At 36.7% G+C, this 25520-nt stretch overlaps 2 protein-coding genes across 2 annotated transcripts; both read left to right on the top strand.

Annotated features, from left to right (window-relative positions):
- Positions 1-4411: 4411 nt before the first annotated feature.
- Positions 4412-16441, top strand: LOC140239049 (development-specific protein LVN1.2-like). The gene is made up of 7 exons (XM_072318945.1): positions 4412-4551; positions 5467-5575; positions 10650-10810; positions 11127-11214; positions 13247-13444; positions 13717-13811; positions 15137-16441. The coding sequence occupies exons 2-7, from the start codon at positions 5482-5484 to the stop codon at positions 15206-15208; spliced, it is 708 nt and encodes a 235-aa protein (XP_072175046.1). The 5' UTR covers positions 4412-4551; positions 5467-5481; the 3' UTR covers positions 15209-16441.
- A 2226-nt stretch (positions 16442-18667) lies between these two features.
- LOC140239050 (echinoidin-like) lies at positions 18668-25228 on the top strand. Its single transcript, XM_072318946.1, has 3 exons — positions 18668-18834; positions 21534-21708; positions 23181-25228. The coding sequence occupies exons 1-3, from the start codon at positions 18704-18706 to the stop codon at positions 23424-23426; spliced, it is 552 nt and encodes a 183-aa protein (XP_072175047.1). The 5' UTR covers positions 18668-18703; the 3' UTR covers positions 23427-25228.
- Positions 25229-25520: the final 292 nt, after the last annotated feature.

Below are 25520 nucleotides of genomic sequence, written 5' to 3' on the forward strand. Positions count from 1 at the left end.
GAAAGTGTTCGTTGTAGACTGTGTATACCTTTCTGAAGTCAAGGATGACATTGCCATTGCAAATTTGTAGGAACTTTACTTGGTTGACCTCTTACACAAAGTTTGGTATGACCACGATTATCTTTAGTGGTAGCCTCATCAGAGCCAGAAATTTTTGGACTTGACGACACGAATGTTGTTACACATTACCCCATGTCATGAATGCCACAAAATGAGAGGGGATGATAAATAACTCTCTGCATACATGCCACTTTAATTAATCATTGCTGTCTTTGCTAAATCAAGCAAGGGTACATATATATATATATACATATATATATATATATATATATATATATATATATATATATATATAGATAGATAGATAGATAGATCTCGATAGATAGATATGTGCGAAGAGTTTGTGAAGGATTCAGGAAAAATGCCCTATGCTAATATATAGCAGGACGTGAAACCGTTGGTAGTGGTCTCTGTGCGTCCAAGGTAAATGACTATATATGTATATATATATATATATATATATATATATATATATATATATATATATATATGAAGAGTTTGTTTGCAAAAACCGATAAGTCCATATTTGCCAAATGGAGATATTTGCGATTAAAGGTTAAAAAAAAATAAAGAGAATAATAAGAAAATTTTTGCTTCTTTTGACCATAACTTAAAGAATATATCTTTATATGTAGTGACCAATATATCATGTAAAAGGTATTATTTTGTACTTTATGACAAAGATCGTACTTCGAAATCTTCAAAAATGGACTTATCGGTTTTTGCAAACAAACCCTTCATATATACACACTGTATATATATATATATATATATATATATATATATATATATATATATATATATATATATATATATATAATGTATATATATATATATATAATATGGATTGTTTTCTTTAAGACTAAGTTCAAGTTTAAATTGTTTTATTTGATCTCAAAGAAATCGGGGATACAATGACATGCTTGGGTATACAAATACTGTCACAATATCATACACAACAAGTGTACGATTCACAATGACGCCTTTGTCATTTTTTTTTTTCTGTGCCAGTGAGTTAAAATATTCGTACAATGTATAGGTAGGTTGTTACCCTTGCTAAATTTAGGCAAAGACCATGATGATTTTTTTTTATTATACATGTATACAATTGTATACACAAATATATATGCGTACGCAAGTGTAAGTTGGGGATGGAAAACCTTACAAAAAGCACATTCGTGTAAAAAAGTGAATTTGCATTGTATAAAAGGGTTGTCTCTATAAATGAGTGAATGATAAAGAAGGTTTTTTACTTTGTTGCAGCAATACTAGTTTGCAATGCATATATTCCGTTTGTATTATACTTTTAGTGTTAGTGGTAATGAATACGAATACAATTGGAAAAAAAAAGTGTGTGTGTGCGTGTGTGTGAACATCCTGTACCACGCTGTAATGATTGTACATGTATCAGTAGTTGCACATACAGAATGCAGTTGCAACGGTAGAACGTGACGAGTCGAAGAGGGCGTCGCCCCAGTTTGAAGGAAATCTGACAAGGAATATATAAGCATATTGATACACAGTGTATTAATGTCGAGAAAGGAAGGCACCTCAGCTAATGCGATTATGCTAGCTTACTCGTAGCTCTCCCTTTTGTTTGTGCGCCAAAAAATAGCATGAACATATTTATATATTTTTTTTTCTGCCGATGATTATCAGGGCAAACCTCTATCCCGCTTTAAAAAAAAAAAAAAGAAGGAAAAATTACCGTTGGAGGGATATTGCGACACGACCAAACTAATTGTTTTCAAGTTACTAGTGTGATTGAGTTCAATAAAAAACATTGCAGAGAAACATGCAAGGTATGTTCACTTTGGGGGAAGGTGTATTCCAGTATATTTTTGATGATCATAAATTAGTACCTAACAGCAATGATTGACAGATGATGTCTCTTAGAAGGATTTTTGTCCAATCCTTTGATCTATCCAAGATCACTGAAGATAATGTGATTGAGGAAAATAGGACAATACTTGTATATCATATAGCATACAATTAAGATATTCATTGGGCCACATGGATGGTGTTAAGCGAATCATGAATCCACACAATTAGTGAACATACATTTGCATTGCATAGTTTAACTAAAACGTTGTGTGGAATTGCACCTTGATATTCCGGTTTTAAAGACGAGTGTTTCTACTCACCGAGTGTTTCTACTCAAAACTTCCTAGTTCACTTCAAGCAGAAAATTCTCCATGACCACTTCAGTGTGAAAAAAAAAATAACTCCTCTTCCTTTATTCTAAATATACACGTCCAGGAAATGCTTACACCACAATACATGTATGTATTTACCCATCACAAAACGAGGAAGTGAGATTGCCTATGACTGCAAATTTGTTTTGAGTATGCTTCATCAATAGAAATCTTCGTATTAGGCTGCTGTGTATCAACGCTTCCTTGTTTGTATTCAGCTTGTGCCGTTAGGTCTGCCTTTTACGTTCCAAATTATGCCTACATAGAAACTTAAAAGATGAATTTTAAATTCCCCATAATTAAAACATCTTCACGGTCTTGTAGCTCACAACCCACGTTAACTCAATCAATATGGGAGGTGCATAGTATCTTACTATATTTAGAAATGATGCATTGCAGATCACTCTCACTCATAATATTATTATACATTGTATTCTCCTGTCAACATCAGCGGCATTACGGTTAAATCCGCTTAAAAAAAAAAAAAAAAAAAAATCGTGGAAAATTGCCACCCCGTGGTGCATGGCGGTCGGTATATCAGGACGAGAGCTTTTCGGAATTTGTGGCTAGTCCCCTAAGAAAATGTACAGTACTATACTATTTAAAATAATCAATCCTTTCCTCCTCGTAATCCATAATTACGAAGAGCCTCTTAGCACAAGGTGTATTTGTTTACTGCGCTATGATTCTGACTTACAAATACACGTTAATACTGTATACCGTAGTGGAAAATGTTGATAATGACAGCCTACCCTTCACTGAGGTATGACATTCGGTTACAGTTTGTTATTCCGAAGGTTCGTTAATCCGAAAATGAAACATTCCGAAATTTCGTTACGGATCCCATTTCATTTTCGGATCAACTTACCTTCGGAATAACGAACCTTATTTCATTTTCGGATTAACGAACCTTCGGAAGAACGATCCCAATTTCATTTTCGGATAAAAAAGGCCTTCGGAATAAGCGAACCTTATTTCATTTTCGGATTAACGAACCTTCGGAATAACGAATCTTCGGTATAACGACACAGGTGTTCGGATTAACGAACTTTTTTTTTTTTTTTTTTCATTTTCGGATTAACGAACCTTCGGAATAACGAACAGCAGCACCCTGACATCCTGCCACACCAAAAGATCTATAAATTATGCCGCAGACACTTCTGCCGAGCAGGCATTCTGTTAACCTGAAGAGATGTCCAAAGCTTCGAAACATCTGGCCTCCAAAGAAATCCATTGTTATCATTGATTCTATCACCTATGTAACAATGATAATAAGAGCAGGGGCGGATCCAGGGATTCTGTAAAGATGGGACGCCTTTACAAAATTAAAGGGGGCGAATGCCCCCCACTTTCTTCTTTTTATTTCTTTTGTTCTTAAAAAAAAAAGGGGGGGGGGACGCCCGGTGCACACCTGCCTGGATCCGCCACTGTGAGAGAGTATAGTATCATTAATGGCAGTAGTACTAGGTCGTAGTATTACTAATCATAACAATAATAATTATACTAATAATGATGATCGTGATGAGATAATTATAATGATAATAATAATAATTATTAATAATTATGATAGTGATAAATGATAATGGCAGCAATAAACAATCTTTGGTATCGCATACCTTCAGTCAGTGTCAGTAATAATGATCAATGCGCTTGTCACGATTAAACCGTATCTATATGACAAGGTTAAAACGAATATATTATTCTCACATCACCATTATGATCAGAAAGCTGTCAGTTTTAGGAGCTGTTAAGACAAAAGATAAAAATCTTTCTATTCATTACAGATCACGCGTTGCTGCTTACACTCCTCTCTTCAACTGACATATAGTGCTGGACTGTAACTTGCCCTTCGATATTGAGTCGCGTTTTTACTTTCGGTTGCAATTAGAGCCCGTCAACATAAGTTTGATATCGGAAAGCCTACACAAATCTCGAGGAGTCCTTCGTGTTCATGTAGTCCCGTGCTTCGAATTTCATTTGAAAAATTACTTTGACGCTATGACATAAAGAGGATACACTTTGTACCTTGCACGACGGGCCAGTTTCAGTTTTTGTTGACCGACAACAGAGACATGTCTGTATCATGCGTGTGTATTAATGTTATTTCGACACCTCACTTCAGCGCATGCCCACTGTAGTGTTGTCAGTGTGTTTGCAATAATTCTATAAATCTAATAACGATAAAATTTTTCCTGCATAATTGACCCAGCGCCACATCGGAACGTGACGGAGGAGAACCAGCAAATCCTTTCAAGTCCTCTGCAATTAGTTCTCATTCGCTGGCGGAAGCAGATAGGTGAGTGGAAGGAAAGATTTTTATTCATCATACTTCTTAGTATATAGGCTACTCTCTGGTTATCATCAAGAAAATTGAAAGGACGACAAAACTCTATTGTGATTTGTATCATTTCAATACAGAATAAAGCATAGTCGACCAGCTTCTTGTATGATATACCACCTTTATAATTGACATGATCGGTGGAGGATGAAGTGGGGGGGGGGGGGGATGAAGTAGCTGAAAGCGGCTCTTAAAGTAATACATGTACAAGTTATTACTGCATCAAGAAAACAATGTGCATTTCTTGTTGACCTGAAAAAGACCATAAGGAATATCAGGTAACAATCAAGGCTGGTGAGAGAGAATTCCACATTCTGTCTGTTCTTCGGAATGGGATGTATAGAAGAAGAAAGACGGGGCTATAGGTGTTCGACTTTGGAACATGGACAGAATGACACTGGATTATACTCGCAGAAGATCGCGTTTGCCTGATCATGAGATCAGATTGTGTACAAATACGAGACGGGCGCACGGATCGGAACTTGAGACATGTAGTTCTGCCAGCCGATCAAGCTGCCTCAATGAAGGAGTACGATCAGGCGAAACTACGCAACTATAGCAGTAACGTACTTCTGCCAGCTCAATGACGTCATTTTAACTCCAAAACCTTTATATTTGAGAATTTTATTCTAAAAATGATAAAGAGTTATAACATCATAATTATTTCAACATCTTAAGCATGATGTTATGAAAAACTCAAAAAGCCAAAAAACAAAAATGTCAAAAAATCGAGATACGTAGCTCTGTCGAATCACGGCCGCGACGGGGCCGCGGCTTTGCAGTGTACGTAACCATGGTAACAAGACTAGCTGAAGCACACGTCCCTGGTATCACCATGTTTGTTTGTTTTTTCCTAGTCTGAATTTCATGCAGCGAGACCCGATCGAGATGCACTTGATTGCCTTTCTGGTTGCGGCAGCTGTAGCGGTGGTCAACGCCCAGAAACCGTGCTGTGCCCCCGACAAATTCATGTCCGGAAGGAGTAAGTTTGTGCTACAGCGATTATAAGCATAATATAGGTTTCCCCGCCCAATTTCATCAGATTTGCATTCGAATGAACGAAAAGGCGTTCAAATTCAAGCGATTTTGGTCACTGCTCTCCTTTCACGGTTCATTTTAATTCTTTGAGTATTCAATTTCATTTCATGTCATTCCTTTTAGATTTTATTTCATTCAATTTAGAGAGAAATTTATTCAATTTCGCGTCAGCTGGATAAACGTTAAAATTCGTGCCTAATAGCAGCTTCATTTCATTTACATAGGAACTCGACTTCGCACTTTGAACGTTCGAATTCAATCAACATACACAGCTTCTACTGTCATGCGATTGGATGATACAATATCATTTTCATTTCAAAGTCTCATTTAATTATCTTAATTGTATTGGATATATTTCTTTCCGGTCGACCTTTCTGTCACTTTCAATTCATCGCTAACAGTATGGATGTAACATTTAGGAAATAGCCATATCTCAGAATTTTATATCTTAGGGGTCCTGTACGTCCAAATCCATATTGATCCATTTTGATTCCATTCCTTACTTCACCGTGTCCATATCACAAGTTGCCGCAGTCGGATCAGCTGTAGATAGACCTATTTCACCAAAGAGTTATATCGCCAGTTTTGCTTGTTATCAAGGTCGTGCTTCACCCACTAATTCTGTCCGTATTCGAGATGTTCACTCATGTAAATGTATAATATACATATAAACCCACTTTCCTTAACATATTATATTAAGGAAAGTGGGGTTATACGAGTTATAAGCTATATAGTATGAGTAAAAAACAAAAACAAAACACATTTCAAGGTATATTAAGTTTGCATATTCAAACAGCTGAGCAACTACAAGGAATAAAAGCAACAACGAAAAAGACTGCCCATACTTTGTAATTGTTTGCCTAATCGTGAATTTGAATTCCTTAACGCTCTCCACGGCGGTGCTGATGCGAATTTGAATGCGTTGCACTTGCATCTTTAATTTTGAGTGCCCTTTTTACATCCTTGTGTGAGAAACTCATGAAATCGCATGCTGATGAAATTAAATTTGAATGAACTAGTTACCTTTTCGAATGTCGATCTCGGCGATCATTCAAATTCACTCGAACTTGAATGACCGCATAGTTAAATCAAATGCAAATCTGATGAAATTGGGCGGGAAAACCTATATTAGAGTAGTATTCTAGAACACACACGCACACGGACACACTTTAACAATGACATAAAACAAAGTCAATTCTGTTCTGTGTGTGTGTGTGTGTGTGGTGTGTGTGTGCGTTTGTTTTTTCTCCCTCTCTTTTCTCGCGGTAAGGAAGGGGAGGCAGGATGGTTTTAGTTTTGACTTCGACGCAGATCGAGAACATAATCAGTGATGCTGTCATCAAGTGCCATACTCTGTCAGAGCATTCAATTTCAGTTTCAATTTTCTCTATATTGATGTTTTGTAAACAAGCAAACAAACAAACACCTAATACATTATGATAACACAAAAACCTGAATATACACATAAAGTTTCTTAAGTCTTAAAAAGAGAAAAATATACGGTAAAAGTTGTACTTCAACTGTCGTGTTGATATTGTAGTCGTAAAATAACAGAGAAAGAGAGAACGAACATGACGGAAACGCTATATGAAATCTTGACCACTTTACCTCTTGAGGGATATGTCTCTTGGCAATTTTTGTACATTTTCTTAAGAATGCATTTGAAAATAGTAATAATAATAATAGTAATAATAGTAGGAATAATAATAATAATAATAATAATAATAATAAAATAATAATAATAATAGTAATAATAATGATAATAAAATAATAATAATAATAATAATAATAATAATAATAATAATAATAATAATAATAATAATAATAATAATAATAATATGACGATGACAATAATAACATAACAATAATAATGATAACAACAATAATAATGTCCATCAGATTTTCTGGCGTTCATCTAGGCAACTCTTTGTGTCTTTGCCATTTGGTCGATTCAAATCATTATGCAATCCGGATTTTAGAGCGTCACTGTATAGACAAAGCACACATGAGTTTATTAGAATATCATTGCTTCTTACCATTGTTTCTTCTCTGTCTTACTCTTCTCTCTCTCCCTCTCTCTCTTCCCCTCCTTATCTCTCTCTCTCTCTCTCTCTCTCTTAATATCCTTTCTTCTGCTCTTTCAGACGTCAAAGATCTACAGTTCAGTTCACTGTAGTTCAGTTTATTTTTTTTCAGTTGCGTTTGTATTATTAATATGTGGTATATTGTGTTTTGTCGTTGTCATTGTTCATACAAATTCCGTATGTAGGCCCCCTACTCGTTTTGTTTGGTTTGACTCATTTGAGAAATAGCTCGATCCGTAGTAAATACATACGGGCAATTCCATGGGAATGTGGACATGGCACTAAAATTTCAAGTTTATCATATTGCAAAAGAATTACTCATTATGTATTATCCATATATTGAAGTTAAAGAAACTCAAAGAATTAGATCAATTGATCAAATATTTCCCGAGAAACAGCTACAAATGTCGAAGACAATTTTTCAGTCATCCAAATTGCTATAATGCATGCTTAACTTAATATACATTTTTTTAATAGAAAAATTCTGCTAGCACTTCAATTAATTTATTTTAAAGAAGCAAATTGGTTCTACTTCAGTCTCCCATGAGGAAATTTTTATGCCACCTTCAGAAAATTTTAATCACCACATGAAAGTTCAGCCCTTGAGCCATGTAACGCGAGTTACCGAAACAAGAAATATTTTTCATTCTGAAGGAAGCAGCGAAGGTAATTTATTGGGAATCATAATTTTCTAAATTCATCACACCCTGATACTGTACACAGGATGTTGACTTGAATAAACACTGTTATCACATTAAAAAATCTCAATGAAAAGTGTAACGCGAGTTACCGTGTAACGCTAGTTACCGGTATGTAACGCGAGTTACCGACTATAAACACAAGTTTCCACCAACATAAGCAAATTTTAACACTTAATTGAGCTAGATTGTGGTGAAAACAATCAAATGCAGTGTTATACACACTATGCTGGACTGAAACAAAGGAGGGCAGCCTAATAAACTGTGATTGTATAATACTAGCATCAAGGCCACTGATCACATGCCACATTGAAGAGTCTAGCCAGGCTTTCACTGCATGTGTACATGTACATCCAGCAGTGAATGAGAACATGAAATTTATCTTCTGAATTTCCTGCATCAGTATTTCAGAATTTTAATAACAAAATGCTATAAAGCAGCAAGTGTTGGTTCTAATCCTTATTCGGTGGTCTAGTGAAGATGACGCCTGTCCGGAGATCAGGAGGTTGTGGGTTCGAATCCTGCTCGAGTATGTACAGCTGTATGCTCATGATTTTTTGTCATGGCTACTACGTACTAAAATACTGATTAATTCAGTGCTAATTAATACGTCGATGTAGTGCAATTTGTCAATCAGTTGCAATGAAAACATCTCAACGGAAGAATTTCATGAATTTGAATAATTACGCAGTACCTGCTGCATGCTATAAGGATTAGATCCAACACTTGCTGTTGGGCGAAAGCTCGGTGGTCTAGTGGAGATAATGCCCGTTCGGTGATCAGGAGGTCCTAGGTTCGAATACTGCTCGAGTATGTACGCCAATGACTTTTTTTTTTATCATGGCTACTACTACAGCACTGATAAATTCAGTGCTTATTTACGTCGATGTAGGGTAATAAGCCAGTTCATAATCCACTTTAGCTCATGTACACATTGGTACAAATGACCTTTCTTTTTTCTCAGTTGGTTCGGCACTTCACTTGTTTTCAAAGCGACATAATGCATAAGCTTGCCCGACATAACAATTTATGGAATTCATGTTCAAAAAAAAAAAAAAAGAATAAACTTGCATTTAGATCAGGGGATCAGAATACTCCCATCAGTTTCTAATTTAGCAGGCATCCATTTTCATTGTTTTGTATTGAATGCAGTAACAGCTTAAATTTCCTTTTATATTGCGAAATACCATTCTTGCTGTCAGGTGGATGTGCTTGCAAGCATCATTTAGATAAGGATCGCATGAATAATCATCGCATCACAGATGCCTATCTCACTGAATTTACAAACCAAAATGTCTGTTAGTACAAAGTTATTTTCCTTTAGTAGTTAGTACCTTTTTCTGCTCATGCGCAAAGTGGAATTAAGAACTGGTCTATTTGTCAATCAGTTGCAAGGAAATGTACTAGTTTACACTCACAAAGATAGAATTTGAATTTTTGAAAGATTGTAAGCTTTTTTTTTTGTAAACTTGTAGATAGGGTTTGATACTTTTACAAGTAGTATGTTTTGTTTTAAAAAGACTTTCAACATTTTTCATCTTTACACTCTGAAAATTACAATGCAATTATACACCTAAATCATCTGGGTATATATTAAAACATATTCAAGGTCTCTATGAGGAGTGAAGCTCTTATTAGTCTTAAACGCATTCTTCTATTGGGTTCATTAGTAAAATATTTGTTTAACATTGATTATTTTACTATGTACAAAAATAAGCATCTCTAAAAATATTCAACACAAGATTCAGTGCCATCAGAACAGTTGTATGTCATCAATTTGTGTCACCCTGTGTTAGTGGACATAATGTAACGCGAGTTACCGTAACGCGAGTTACCGACATAAAGGCTCCCTACACCAGGTCATTGTTACTCAACTTTGAAAGTGTTAATTTATGAGTCCTAACCCACTATCAAGTGAAGGTAGGAAAAGTTTTATCAAGATTGTCTGATATGAGGAGACTTTCCAAAAAGAGGTCTTTATAGAATTGACCACGTCCTTTTTGTGTAACGCGAGTTACCAAAATTAAATGATTCAAGAATCCCAACATGTTTGTCCTTTATTTTTCTTTTTGGATTCATTTAGTTGGTGTATGTCTACTTAACCCATGATGAAAAAAGTAACTTGTAGATCCTACCAATTACAAAGATATTGGCACATTGTCCCATAAATGTACCCATTATTTGTAACGCGAGTTACCGTGGAATTGCCCATACATATTATGTACAAATAATGCAGGTGTGGTATGGTCTGAGACGGATCCCAGACACGGGACAAGGAATGGGGAAATGTACTTGTATGGAGCTTACGATTTCGCCGCCCGCGTGTTCGGCTTCTACATGATGAACACCATCGGATACCGAACATCGTACTCCAGGGTTATCCAGAAGTTTGCTCAGGTATTTGCAGCTAGTGATGTTCGTTATTTTGAAGGTTCGTTAATTCGAGAATTACGTAGAGTTCGTTATTTCGCAACATACAAATTCCGTATAAAAGTAGATGTTCGTTAAAACTAGTTGAAAATTAAATAGGATTCGTTAATCCTGGCCAACATTATGACATTATTCGGAATTTTTGTTATTATATCAGTAGACAAAAGTTGAGAAAATTAGGGGTAAATTGATATGACCGGAACGTTTCAAGATGTACAAAAGAATGAACTGAGGGAGTAATATATTTTTTTTTCTCTCTCTCTCTTGATCTTTGATCTGTCAGAATACCACGTGGATCATCTTGGATGATTTACAGTACTGCGAGAAGCGCAGGATGTCCTCAATGAGGGAGCCCTCCAACTGTCTGCGAGGTGAGTGTATGAGTGATATCATAATACCTATACGGTAATACCAGGAGGGTGAAAATAGAATTCTACCTTCCTGGTGATAAACTTGCAGGACCATGTGACTGTGACTGGTTGACAGGTATAGCCTCCTCTCCGAGACTTGGTTTCTGTTGTTGTTCAACAAGAAACATGCTTGGATGGAGCTATTTTATTATGATTATGAAGAAGATGATGATGATGATGATGATGATTATTATTTAATTAACAAATTACATCACAGGGCCGATCTCAGGATCCACAGGGTAGGGGAGGGACATTAAAGGAGACTAAAGGCTTACCTCGACCACGCATATGAATTCAGTGAATGCAGAAAAAACAAAATAGAAGAGTAACAGTCGACTGTAGCGATATTCAATTCAATTCAATTCGATTCAATTCATTTATTTTCATCCTTTTTCCAACAAAACATTTTTATAACACAGAATAAATCATGAATTATTATATGCATTCATGATTCAACTAGTAGTGCATACATATACATATGCATACATTCAACTAAAAGTATGATCTCCTCCTTTCATCTTTCAAAATGATTTGTTTTTTTGTGTGTTTGAATAAGAAAAAACTTCATCTGAAAGTATTGGTTTCCTTTAACCCGATTGTGCAATATCCTCAAGCTTCACTGTGTTCATTTTATCACTGCCACTGACACTGACTACTGCACCGTAGTGGTTAAAGAGAAATGAGGAATTTTGTAGAGGATGTCAAGAATCTCTTCCCTCCAAGTTCTGTGTATTGTATTCACACACAAAAGCACCGAAGTGCTAAACTTGGAAGAATCAGACTCATGACATGCTTTCCAGCATTCCACATTTGGGGTTTTCTGCAAAATAGAGCTAAGATGTTATATCTTAAGACCCTGAAGTAGCATTTAGACAGTTTAATCATTTTGGGTGTTATCAATGCGAAAATTTGATTGTATTTTTTTTTTGAGGGGGGGGGGTGGGGACATACTGTACAACTGTCCTCATCACAGATTTGTATGTAACTATAGTTGAAGTAAAATAATTTGTCCTGTATAGTATCATTGGCTCTGCATGTTCATTTATACGCACTGTCCTAGGCAGTGAAAAGCTAGCTGTAATTTCGAATTGTGTTGTTATTTCCATCAACTTTTCCCCTCTGCTGTTTGATATAAAATAAAGTGATGAGTATAACTACTGTCATAACAATTATGGGCTTAGTTAACCATTGGATATTAATATGGTCTTCTCAAGTTCAAGTTCAATTCAGTTTTTATTTTCCATCCAACAAGGAGAGAAAGAAATATAATATGATATAAAGCATGCCTGTAAATAATTGCTTTGCATTGCATTGCATTGCATTGCTTAATTAATTGTCAATAAAGGTCCCTGTCATTTTCATTACCGGTATTGCCATCAGGGTACCCTGTGATTATACACCTAGGAATCTAGAGTAAAGCTTTGGACGGATGATTTTTATCTTCTCCAAGGATGTACGTGCAGGACAGGATTCGAACCCTAAATCCATTACTTATACTTACAACTTGTATATACATTGTACCATGGTTCCTGTACCAGGAGACAGAAATTCTATGTATCCTTCTGTCATTTCTTTCTTCTTCTTTTTTTTTTTGGGGGGGGGGGGGGTGCTGTGGCTTAGTGGATAAGACTCCCAACTCCCAATCGGAGGACCCGCGTTCGATTTCCACCCATATCAGTGCATGCTTACGTCCTTGGACAAGATTTTTTTTTTTTTTTTTTTTTTTTTTTTTTTTTTTTTTTTTTTTTTTTTTTACCCACCCATGTCCCTCTTGACCCAGGTGTATAAATAGGTACCTTGCAACGCTAGGGTAATAATAATGACAGGGCTCTCTGGTAGAACAGAGGCAGCATTTAAGATGGTACTCTGGATGATGATGATGATGATGATGATGATGATGATGATGATTTTAATTATTGTTGTTATTATTATTATCATTAATATTGTTATTATTATTATGATCTTCATCATTATTATCATCATCATTTTGCAGACAACGGAACGTACACCGGAAGTGCCGTTATCGGCGGTCCGAACGGAGTGCCAGTGGATAACTGGAAGTACAGTTGTCACGCCCATCGCTCCGGGCGCGGCTGCAGGGGGACGCTTCATCTCAGCGTCGTCCAAGAAACCTGCTTTCCTGTGGGCAAGATATTCACCGGCCAATTCAGCATGGGTCCGGGGCCTGAAAGTAAGTCTTAGTTAAGTAAGTCTTCGATCTCGACTTTAGTACCGATTCAAACAGAGTAAATATCTATCTGCAGAGCAATATTGAGCCCACATCATTTTAGACATACTACGAAGGGAATATGAAGCCCTTGTTATTGAGAAGAAAGACAAACGTGCACTAACACACAAAACAAAACTTAACATAAAGAAAGTAATTGGTCATGACAGAAACACATTTTGAAACATTTTTCTTCTGCTTTTTTTTTCCGCCGAAATTGCACCTTTGGCACATAGTGTTCGTGGTGAGCTCTGGCGAAATGATGAACATAACCCTTGGGATACCAGATCCAGAGAGGTGGTTTACTGTTCCATCGTATTGCAGCGACGAGGTGAGACAATATTCAATATATATATATTCTTATATATTACAATGTGTTACAATATCATATGCATCCCTTACAATAGGTTCAAATTGGTGGTGTGAGTGAACAGTCTGCATGGTATTTTCTGCAGACATGGAGAATTTAACCTCATCCGCCTCCTCACACTTCGTAAAAATATATATATATATATATATATATATATATATATACATAATGATAATAAAAAATGTATACTGTAGCGTGAAATTCTTCAACCAGACGATATTACTTTGCTTCCGCCCCACCCCTCCCATCCCCAGTCATTAACCCTTATCGTCCTTATTCATTTATGTGTTGTACAGTGTACCCACACACACACACACACACACACACACACACAATCATTATGATTAGGCAAAAAAAAAATAAAATGGTTTGTTTGCCCTTCGCAACCGACCGAAAATTACGGAAATTTCGGGTCGTTTTTTTTTTTTTCTCTTTCAAGTTTATTTTTTCCACAAATTTCATCTTCTGCAAATTTGTGAACGGTTTTAAACGCAAAATTATCCATTTTAAGCTAAAGAAAGAATTAAAAAAAAATCTGAAAATGTTTTTTCATCTCATCGACCCGTCGTAATTGTGTTCGGGCCGCGCGAGGCCGCAGGCTACGTTTTATAGCATGCATTGCATGCTAGCTACCTTTTTGGCTTACGTGCATAGGTAGTGCGCTAGCTAGCTAGCTACCGTACCGGCCGCGGCGCAGCGCAGCGCGACTGCCAAGATGGCTACTTTTGCAGCATCCGTTACCAGCTGTCATGGCACCAAAACTGTTTGGAGTTCAGTTGCCAGCATCTCACTGGAAGGTACTTTTTTTGGAGCTGTTTGCAAATGAACGTTATAAGTGTTTGTCAGTGAGTGTTTCTGCCTCGCCTTCCGGGCCCTGGCAAGACGTAAATTTGAATGAATCTCTTCGAGTTTTGAGTACATTAAACTTGCGCCACATCCTGTAAAAAGTTGAACTAGAACTCGAAGTATTGCCAGAAGGATGAGTGTATTACGAGATGCCCTGCCAAAGTTACAAAATTACATGGGTAAAACGAGTATTAAAAAAAAACCCCGACCTACTGACCCTTTTGGGATTTGACAATTAAGGGCAAACAAACATTTTTTTTTTTTGCCTTATGTATGCATGTATGTATGTATGTATGTATGTATACATACGTAAGTTTATATTTATTCATTTATTTATATAGATATTCATACATCTACTTATTGACTGATTGATTAATTGATTGATAGATTGATTGATTGATTAATTAATTGATTGATTGATTTTCTGACTGTCTACACAGAGCATCGATATGCTTTCTCGCCGCCCGGTTGAGATGCCATCGCTGGACTTGCTTGGTCCTCTCTTTTACTAAGGAAGAATTTGGCTGTTACATCACTACAGACGACAGCGATGCCATCTTTGCAGTAGACGAGCACGTTCAAAGGGTTCAATGACATTTGCTCTTGTTACAATGCATTGCTCCCATGAAATATCTGCACGCTTTTACAGCCAAACCTAAATTATACCCCAAAAATGTATCCCTAAACCTAACTATAATCCTCACATCAAACTAAACATAAAACTCTATCACAACCCTAACCTAATGTCCATCGAGGAAATAAGCAATTTTGTCGCACGAGCAAATGTTGTATCACCCACTCAAAGGCACACCAGAGAAACCATGCAATATAGTTCGTAAGAAATCATAACAAAGTCTGAGAAACAACTCTGGCAATAACAGATGACAAATTCATGTATAAGGAAGAGAAAGGAAAAACATGCTATATGCAAATCTTTATTATCTTCATCGAGCAAAAGTCGAACTACAACCCAGTGTTATGGGAAAAAATGTCCCTGTTTGAAATAGTTTATTTTGGACTTAAAAACAAAAAAAGAATTCTGATAAACAAAGGTGATCTCCTGCTGAGAGAAGATATCCATTTTCGTTTGTAAACAGATATAAAGTTGCAATTCAGTACATCTCTCAATAATGCTGATAAATCAACATTTCAAAAACATACAATGTAAACTATAATTGCTTCGTTAACGAAGTACTTGACAAGTACTTCGTTAACGAAGCAATTATAGTTTTGTTGTAGAAATATTTACTTGGTTTTGGAGCGAATACATGAAAACGTGGTGACACGTTTATTAGGATTCCGGCTTTTCTCTTAAGTTCATATATTTTTTTTTCACATACTGTATTTCAAGATTAACGACAGATAAAATTAGCGTCTTTAGCTTTTCTTTTTTCCGACAAGAATGTCCGGTGTATTACAAGTATATACTTAAAGATAGAAAGTATTACGAATTCATCGATTAATATTTGTATGCTGTGATTTTGTAACATAACCCTCAAGGAGTATTAAAAACGACTGTATACAAGCGACCAGGAACTATCGTTTCACAACGGATTTTCCTGATTGTCATTTGGAGGCAGTGTGATATCATTTTCGTATATTCTTTCATGTGTAAAGGAAATACATCTCTGTTTATCACGTTAGGCTATAGTATCCGCGTATTTCCTGTCGAAAGCAGACGATATTTTCCCCGGCAATAATGGGAAGGTGAGAAGGTGTGTCCAATCTATATCGGCCTTTACTGAATAAACAACATGAATTGTCAAAAGTAATAAACGAAGAGGTATAGCAAAGATGGTTTCAACGGTTGTTGTTGTTGTTTTGTGGAGGTTTTTAAGTTTAAATGTGGCTGAGTGAGTGAGTGTCAACGTGTTATACATGGGGGAGAGGGTAATACTGTGACCCCGCCCCATCCACTTTTGGTTACAATAATAACATGATACTACTAATCAAAAAAAAAAAAAATGCTGTCTACTTTTAAAGCTGTCAAGCTATCTATATAGGACCCAGGATTTCTGCATCACGGTTCTTCTCGATATGAGATTACATGTATTATAAAATTGAATACATTGCATCCTCGCAATCTGTCCTCCTCTCTCCCTCTCTCTTCTTCTCCCTTCCTAACCTCAATCGCCCAGTGGCATCATGTCAACCCCATCCCTGTACACATACCCCTGTTACTTAATTTTCCCCAAGAACCCAACCCATCAATGTAGCAATACTGATTTTGTATATTGAAATCATGGAACACAGTACCGTGGCTCCAAACCTTTGTATTCTTTGGCTTCATGTCACTGACAAACTATGGGATGGTAACGCGTGTCACCTATGAAATAAGCATTTTCTAATCCCTCTACATTCTTAAACATCCTATATGAAGTATTATAAAGTGTACTTATATCTTATATGCAATGAGTTCTACCCTTGGGGGTTGAAATGTTAATACATCGGCGTTAAATCCCTCGAAAACTCGGTAGAGTCGGATGGTTACGAACACATGTACAGTTTACATGCAAATGAGAGGTGAAGTGTATCACACATTTACACTTAAGGGCTCACACGGGTAAATAATTCCCCATAGAGACGTGTGTTAAAATTCAAATTTCAAAAAAATTCTGTAAAATAGCTGGGAGAAATGAGGTGTTTCATCTTCACTAACCTGGATAAGTGAGATATTACCTTTCATCCATCAAATTTCCAGGGTGGGTTCTTCTGCTCAAATTCTGTCCAAGGGTCCGCAAAGCCAGACTACGAGTTATTGTCACTCAAAAAATCACCTATTTTCCGTACACGTACCCAATGAAATATACGGTCCCCTCAAATTCCATCAGAAAAGCTGTCTTCTTCCAACCAAAATGCAGTTTGTAGAGGAATTCATACGTAATATCTACAGCTATTCAGTTTTTTGGCAAACTACATCATTGATTTTTAATTAATTTTTTTTCTTCATTTATTTTGGTATCTTTGGTACGAATTTGTGAAGGGGTCTGGGTAAGTCCATTTTATTTACAGGTGTGAGCCCTATAGCGGAGGTCATATTTCTTATTTGACTTTTTAGCATCATAAATGTGTATTTGATGATATTTGCCCCGACATCATATGAGAAATTACACATTCAAGGGTTATAAAGCTTCTCAAAGGGACACTTTTGAAAATCATGCCCTTTGGGTTTTTTTTTTCTTTTAATAAATCTTATAAAGCTTCTCAAAGGGACACTTTTGAAAATCATGCCCTTTTTTATATAAATCTTGCAGTTTTGATCAGTTCTTCATAAGGTGAATAAATAGATCCAGGCAGATATCCTTGATTATGGGGGTGTCATCATCACCTTATAGCCTACAAAGTACTTGATAAGTCTTTGTTTTGTCAAACAGACTAACTTTATGTATTTTGAGCTGTTTCAGTGGTAGCCAAAACAAAGAAATACAGTTTTTAAATTCAATTCAATTCAAAGTTTATTTCATTTTTCGACAAAACATATAAGTTACACTTCTTTTGACAACAGAGAATAAGGTAAACAGAACATTATGTATCGAAGAGAATGTAAAACAATTGAGGAGGACCTAGTTTGTGTAGATATTATACGAGGAAAAACATTTATATATGTTTACATGTATGTGAACATAATGTCACGAATAACAAATATTCGATCAAAGGAAATAAACGTCAAGTATCATTCAACATACTCAATAGGCCTAGGTGGTATCATGACAGGATGTAGCTGGAAATCAGAATATAGTTTGTGTAAACACGAGGAAGTTCATTTCTCCCGAAGCGGTCGGCGCTCTTCCTGCTAACATAACCACACACGACAAACTAAGAAAAACAAACCGACTGATGATCAAAACAGGCATATGATAGGTTCCAGGGTCATCTTTAACATTACACCATGCATCTGTAAGGCTTATCACCAGCGATGACTTTATTACGATCCAGCGTTGGACTTGTCGTAGCCAGTGTCGCTTGGTGATTGTGTTGACGATATCGCATACGAGAAACTCGGCAGCATGTTTTCCGTATTCGTGAGGCTCTACCCCGTGGTTTTCCTCGGGTTTGCACTGGCAGCGCTGCAAGGCACCCAGGCCGGTGGTTGTGGCTGCCCACCGTTGTGGACCGCATTCCAGGGGCATTGCTACAGGTGAGTGGTGATCAGATAGATGTTGACTTGATTTGATTTGATTTTCATTTTCTGTATGGCAATGCTTTTTTTCTAACATTAATTTTGCTCAATTTCATCATACATTGTATACACATAATATTACTCAGCATGCGCAGTTAATTGGGTAATTTCAACAAGTTTTGTTACATTATAGACCTATTATATACCTGTTGTCTGTAATATTAAAACACATTCATGAAACATCGATTTTCATACAGAACGCTTCCCAAGAGTAAGCACAAAGCACAAATGAAAGTAAAGGTATTAAATCTTAAAGTTTCGTCTTAAGTGGTATTGAGAGAGTTCCAAAATATTGGACAAAATGAAAGCAAAAAAAAAAAAAAGTGTGTCGAATAGAGACTGCGAAGATAGTCCTAGTCCGTGGCAAGTGGAAGTAATTGGATTGTACAGGGTGGGATGTTTTGTTTTCAAGGAACATGGAATCAAACATGAGGGTCCGGAGAGAATTGGTTTCGTGCTTTATCTTTTTTTACATTGATTAATCACTGTCGGTGTTCTACAATGGAGACATAACAGTACAAAGTCTGATTTTAGGTAAGCCCTACATTTTGGTCATTAGTATTCTACAATGGAAAACATTACAGTACAAACTCTGATTTTAGGTAAGCCCTATAACAGTTATTGGTCATTAAACCATTCTTCATTTTGGCAGAATTGTCGAAAACAATGTTTCTCGTTTGGTTACTCATTGTCAAGTTGGCCACAGTGGACTCGTTAAACGAATAAAGTTAGTATTTTTGTCAGAATAGGACAAATCTGTGTTTATTTTTCAAGGGTTTTCTGCAGCTTTAATGAATTCATGGAGTTATTCCTAGTCTTTTTCCATATAGGAAACGCAATACAATTTAGATTTTAAAATTTGATGAGAATCTTTTTTTTTTTTTGGCAACAAATCTATGGCAACTGTATGATGGAATATGAATGGCCTTTTTTGTATGAAAAGATTTATTTTAAGGCATATATGAAAGATTTAAAAATCATTTCCAAGAATTTTTTTTTTTGCACTTTTGTATTTTAGACACAAAAGAAAATGAATAGCCAACTGCTAGAAAGTTCTATTTAGTCGTATGCAAACATACATGTAAGGAAGTCATATTCATAAGATTCATGGACGTTTTGTCATTTGTGTATATATTTTTTTTTCAGTATTCGAAATTTGACTTTTCTACTGGAACACTGATCTAGCAACTTGGATATAATTTGCCTATGCGACATTTGGTCTGCCCATTCATAGTCTGATGTTTGACATTACTTTGTATGCTATGAACATTATTTCATGTCTGTACATGGATATTGGGCAGCCTAATTTGGTACCAATATTATTGTGGGCACTCATTCAACTATATGGACATATGAGCAGGCTATACAACCGGCTTCAACCAGTAATGTGGGCAAAGTTCCACCTCAGTGTTTTCAACCAGTGGACATTTAACTCGCAAAACTTATATAGGAATTAATTGTTACAGAGTGTCACGCGAATTCATCCAATCCTATACACGCATTCTGATGAGGCACTTTTGTCATTCCTTATCTGCTTTCTTAGTAAGCTAATGCTGCCATCCAAACATCACGATTTTCGTCAGTGATCACTGCAAAAAATTGAGTGTTAACTGTGAAAAGCCAAGCTGGAGTTAAATTTCTGGTGTTAAATTAACACCTGGGGGGGGGGGGCATTTCATGAAGCGTTTTGGTCGGTATTTTTCTGACAAACTGTGATATGCTACTGAAATTCTTGCATGTGATTGGCTGACAGCAAATTTGTCCAACCAATTTGTCAGACAATATGCTTCATGAAATGCCCCCCGGGTGTCACTTCAAAATATAAAACTGAATTTTAGATATAGGTGATTAGCTACTGTTTTTCTTGTTGATTTTGAACTTCAATAAGACACCGATGGAGAGCTTTTAATTGATAAAGAATTTGATTTAAGAAAAAAAGTTGGAAACACATTTACACCACAGTAACACCAGTTGGTGTGGTCTCCTATTGAAGCTGGGCTGGTGTTACGCCATTGACATTAACACCAGCAATATCAAATCAACACCAAGTAGTGTAATTGTTGATTTAACACTAGCATGACTAGCGCAGTGTCAAAATATCACCAGCTCTAGTGTCAAATTAACACCAGGAAGGGCCAGGTGAACACTTTTCAACACCATCAAAACGTACTTCTACATCTGTCAGTGTGGTCCTCTATTGACACTTGATCGGTGGTAGATTTAACACCCTTGGTGTTAAATCTAACACCGCTCTTTTGACATTGATCAGGCAATCCATGATACTTCTCTCCTCATCGCTGTCATACTACGACTACAGTCTACAATACAAACGTAGTTTGATTTTAAGGATGAATATTATTTCTTCTTGATTTCAAGCCGAACTACAAATTTAGTAAAGATGTATTGTGTTCAGCGCAGTTAAGACACCATCAATATTGCCGATTTGATTATGTAACTGAGAGGATTATTATAACCAATTTGCGAAAACATGACAATTCGAAGATTCTATAACTCTCTTATCTTGGGCCTGATTTTGATGACACATCTCGTATTCATTCCTTTTGATGTTTTTGCTCTTTTCCTCAACGCCAAGTTGAGCGTAGCGTGCAACCTTCGAAAATCATACTTCGAGTTGATTCGCCTTATTTTCGTCTCAGATACTTTTCGGTGGAGAACACAACGTGGTACGAAGCGGAGCTGCATTGCCGATCTTTCGCTGTTCCATGTAATGAAAGAGACGGTGCACCTCAACTGGGCCATCTCGTCTCTATACACTCACAGGAGGAAACGGACTTCATCGTGTCTCTCTACGAAACGCTCCGGAACAAGCGGGTGAGCTCGACTTACAATGTAGAGTAGTTGTCATCTCAAAATGAAGCAAGTCATAAACAAATCACAAATAAACGATTAAAGACAATAATTTTGAGAAAGAGAGAAACACCCAGACCCCGTTTACTGCTTACATCAAATCTTGAGCAACATTATTTTGTTTATAAAAGGTTTCAGATCCTATACTCACATCACCAAACGACATCTTTTAAAGTGAAAACTTTCAGTGCTTGCTTCTGTGTAATGTAAACTATACTCTGATAGTTAAGCACAATATTGTTGTATGGGCAAACCGTTTTCCGACTTTTCCGTGGAGGCCTACTTTTTGTCATGTATCCGTTCTTCAGCGATTGCATCAGAGGAGAGTAACTCTATGTATTGGTATAAACACATTTGGTGCTCATTTAATTGCAGTTTCAATAAAGATAGACATACATTGCACGTGTTATGCATTCGTATAGTATAATATGAATGTAGCCCTGCGAATTTCGTTAAAAAATTTGAAGTCGTTCAGTTACACCTAATGGTGAACGCACCAATGGCATTAACTTTTTATGTGCCAATGTGGAAACCCCCTGTGTGCCACATTATTCTGAGGTACCATTGTAGTCATGCTTTGAGAAAAAGAATTCTGTTTTTCAAATCTATATAACTCTGTTACTCTGGACATGTGGTGAGCAAAGTTGCAGAGGAAATGCCAAGTTTTTGCTTTTACAGAGATTGAATGACAAATCTATGATTTTTTTTTCTTTAATTAGTAAATGCATTACTATAAAGGCATGACTTTTGCACATGGCACAGTGACAGAAACTTAAGATTTACTCGCAAATCGAGTAGAGAACACCATTTAATAGTCAATCACTACATAAAATGCAAGTTGATTGTGAGAGAAACGGAATCGTGTGAAACCTTTTCATTCTACAGAGTACTGTGGAATTTGACGATTTATCGATGGGCTTGGGCGGGTTCGTGCGTTTGAGCAGAATATGCGAACTTGGCACACCGTCGACTGAGTCAGGCGTGCGAACGTGGCACATGGCCCGAATTCACGAAGGTGGTACAAATGAAACCATGGTTTAGACCATTGACAAAAAACCATGAAGCGCCAAGTGTCGCATGGAATATTTCGTTACAAAATCAGTCATTTCGTCGATGAAATGTTTATTTTGTAACGAAATGACAACATTTTGTAACTAAATGAAAATTTCGTCCACGAAATGATAATTTCGTTAACGAAACGGTCATTTTGTCGACGAAATGACCAATTTCGTAACGAAATATTCCGTGCGACACTTGGCGCTCCATGGTTTTTGTCCATGGTTTAAACCATGGTTTCATTTGTACCACCTTCGTGAATTCGGGCCAAAGAGTTAAAGAAAATAATCATAGGAGGGAGCCCTACACATTTAGTTTTCCTTGTTCCGCAGCTGCACTGAGCCTGCACTGATGCTGTTTGCTCGTGGTCTCTCTCACAGGTGTCCACTAAGACCAGGGTCTGGATCGGATTGCACGACAAGGTCACGGAAGACACATTCACCTGGAGCGACGGCTCACCCCTTGACTACCGTAACTTTGCATCCGGACAGCCTAACAGCTACCAGGGAGAGCAAGACTGTATCTCCTTCTGCGTGGACTGGGAGCACACCTGGAACGATCTGGCCTGTGAACCCAATTTGGAGTTCACTGTCGAAGCGTTCATTTGCAAACTTCCCGTTTGGTAACGTGGGTCGACAGCGCTGTTTACGATGTATACTCGTTGCCGCATACAGCCACATATTGCTTTTGTTTTCACAGCACTTTGACTTGAGTGGGCGGTAGATAAAGAGTAGCTGTTTCATCCATCATGCATCCACAACAAAAGTTTTAGCTTCCATGTTGAAGATAATTTCGTTTCCTCTCTTTTGTTACGCTCGTATTGTAACTGATGGCAAACCGTAATTATGACAGGCCGCCACGGTCACGGTCAAACTTGAATACATGTGCAGGTGTATAGATACTGTTTATCAGAAAATGGAGGCAGAGTTCGAAAACAACAACAAAAAGGCGTGTTGGATACAGCTGGGAAAGAAATCTACATTTTATTTCATTGTGTCTACCCTTTAAAAACAAAACATACGTCTATTTCGCCTCTATCTCTCTGCGAGATGAAAGATGAAACTATTCCGGTGGCATAGTGAAACAATATTGCATGCATAGTTCGGTCTAAAAGCACCAAATTCTGAACCCTTCAGAATTTTGACGTCTTCTCTCGTTGGCATGTTAAGGAAGTATTTTCGAAAAGTGCAGACTATAGTATACAATCATTATTTTCAATCTTACTACATCAAAATTTAATAAAAGTAACTAAATGTATGGATTTAGAATTACTAATTTAATTGCAAAAATCCCCAGTCATTCAAGGTCGTGGAGATGTTAAAAAAAAATGGCTGTTACCATAGTTTAACACTTGGACTTCCGAAAACCAATTAAGTAATTCGAAATCTATCAATCTGCATGTTTGTAAAATTTGGTGCTTAAGACAAGACTAAATTGGTCGGATATCAAACTATTTTTGATATGCCGCTGGACTAAAATATAATACACAGTGGTGGATCCAGGGGGATGGCACCGGCGCGCGCCCCTCTTTATTTTTAAAAAACAAAAGAAAAAAAATGGGAGGGGCGTGCGCCCCCCCCCCTATAAATTCGTAAAGGCGCCCCCTCTTTACGGAATTCCTAGATCCGCCCCTGGTACAACAAAACAGAATTCACCTTTATTGACTTTGGAACGCCCCTATTACCATTTGGCGCCTTTGAATGTTTCTGCAGATAAATGGCGCTATATAAATGCTGTTTCATCATCATATCTTATCTAAATTTGATTGCGTTGTTAAGCATTTTCACGTTCATATTCTTAAATTAAGGATACACTTTATACAATGAATCTACTATAGAACAAACAAAGTCCTATTCGATTATATTGCAGACACAGTGTTGAAACCATGCAGGCTCGTCAAGGTTTGTAATTGTGAACTTTGCTTCGTTGTCCTTTATGTAAGAAGAAGAAGAAGATTAAATTTGATGAACACGAAATACATATGTACTTGTATTCGATGATCACCATTGGGGTGACCGTCGCATCAGTCACATAGACCGTTGCACAATCCACATTGTGTGGACCTTATGGGATAATGTCATTCTAAATAAAGTTTTTGTTTTGTGCTGAAGCAAGCATAGAGATAAGTTCAGTCTTTGGAACTTCGTTGGATCTAGATTGTATATACATGTTTTTTTCCATTTTATTTTGAAAAGCTGACCTATATCTAATAAATTTTGACTGAATAATGCAAATTCAACGAAAATTGTGCATGTTCGAATGAATGTTCAAATAAACAAGTCTGTAGAAAAATGTATACATGTGTATTATATTATACAAACAACTTTTTACTGTTGTACACCTCGTCATGATTGACAATAAATATGTCACTAGCAGCAAATTTTGATCTGTATAAACTCATATCGTATAAGTTAATAATAATAGTATAACACTGAAGAAGGTCTTGAACTGAAGCCTTAAAAAAGAAATAGAGAATGTTAGTTCAAACCTGCGGCGTCTCCTTTTTGTTTATAATCACTTCGTCTCACACTGTGATTAATATAACAAGCACCTATAATACCTGCATTTATGCCTACGACAGAGTCTGCGGACTGGCTTGAACCGCTGAATGTGTGCGCTACCTTTCTTTGTGTGTATGTGTGTGTGTTTGTTTGTGTGTGTGTGTGTTCGAGTTTGGAAACTTTTTTTATTTTATTTTTAGGACTGCGGGAGGAAGATTC

This window comes from Diadema setosum, chromosome 15, assembly GCF_964275005.1.
Source record: "Diadema setosum chromosome 15, eeDiaSeto1, whole genome shotgun sequence".
In the NCBI taxonomy this organism is placed as follows: domain Eukaryota; kingdom Metazoa; phylum Echinodermata; class Echinoidea; order Diadematoida; family Diadematidae; genus Diadema; species Diadema setosum.

Coding starts and splice junctions, on each gene's coding strand:
- LOC140239049 (XM_072318945.1), top strand. CDS start 5,482: ATGCACTTGATTGCCTTTCTGGTTGCGGCAGCTGTAGCGGTGGTCAAC. Junction 10,811..11,126: donor TTATCCAGAAGTTTGCTCAG/GTATTTGCAGCT, acceptor TTGATCTGTCAG/AATACCACGTGGATCATCTT. Junction 13,445..13,716: donor CATGGGTCCGGGGCCTGAAA/GTAAGTCTTAGT, acceptor TTTGGCACATAG/TGTTCGTGGTGAGCTCTGGC.
- LOC140239050 (XM_072318946.1), top strand. CDS start 18,704: ATGTTTTCCGTATTCGTGAGGCTCTACCCCGTGGTTTTCCTCGGGTTT. Junction 18,835..21,533: donor TTCCAGGGGCATTGCTACAG/GTGAGTGGTGAT, acceptor TTTTCGTCTCAG/ATACTTTTCGGTGGAGAACA. Junction 21,709..23,180: donor AAACGCTCCGGAACAAGCGG/GTGAGCTCGACT, acceptor TCTCTCTCACAG/GTGTCCACTAAGACCAGGGT.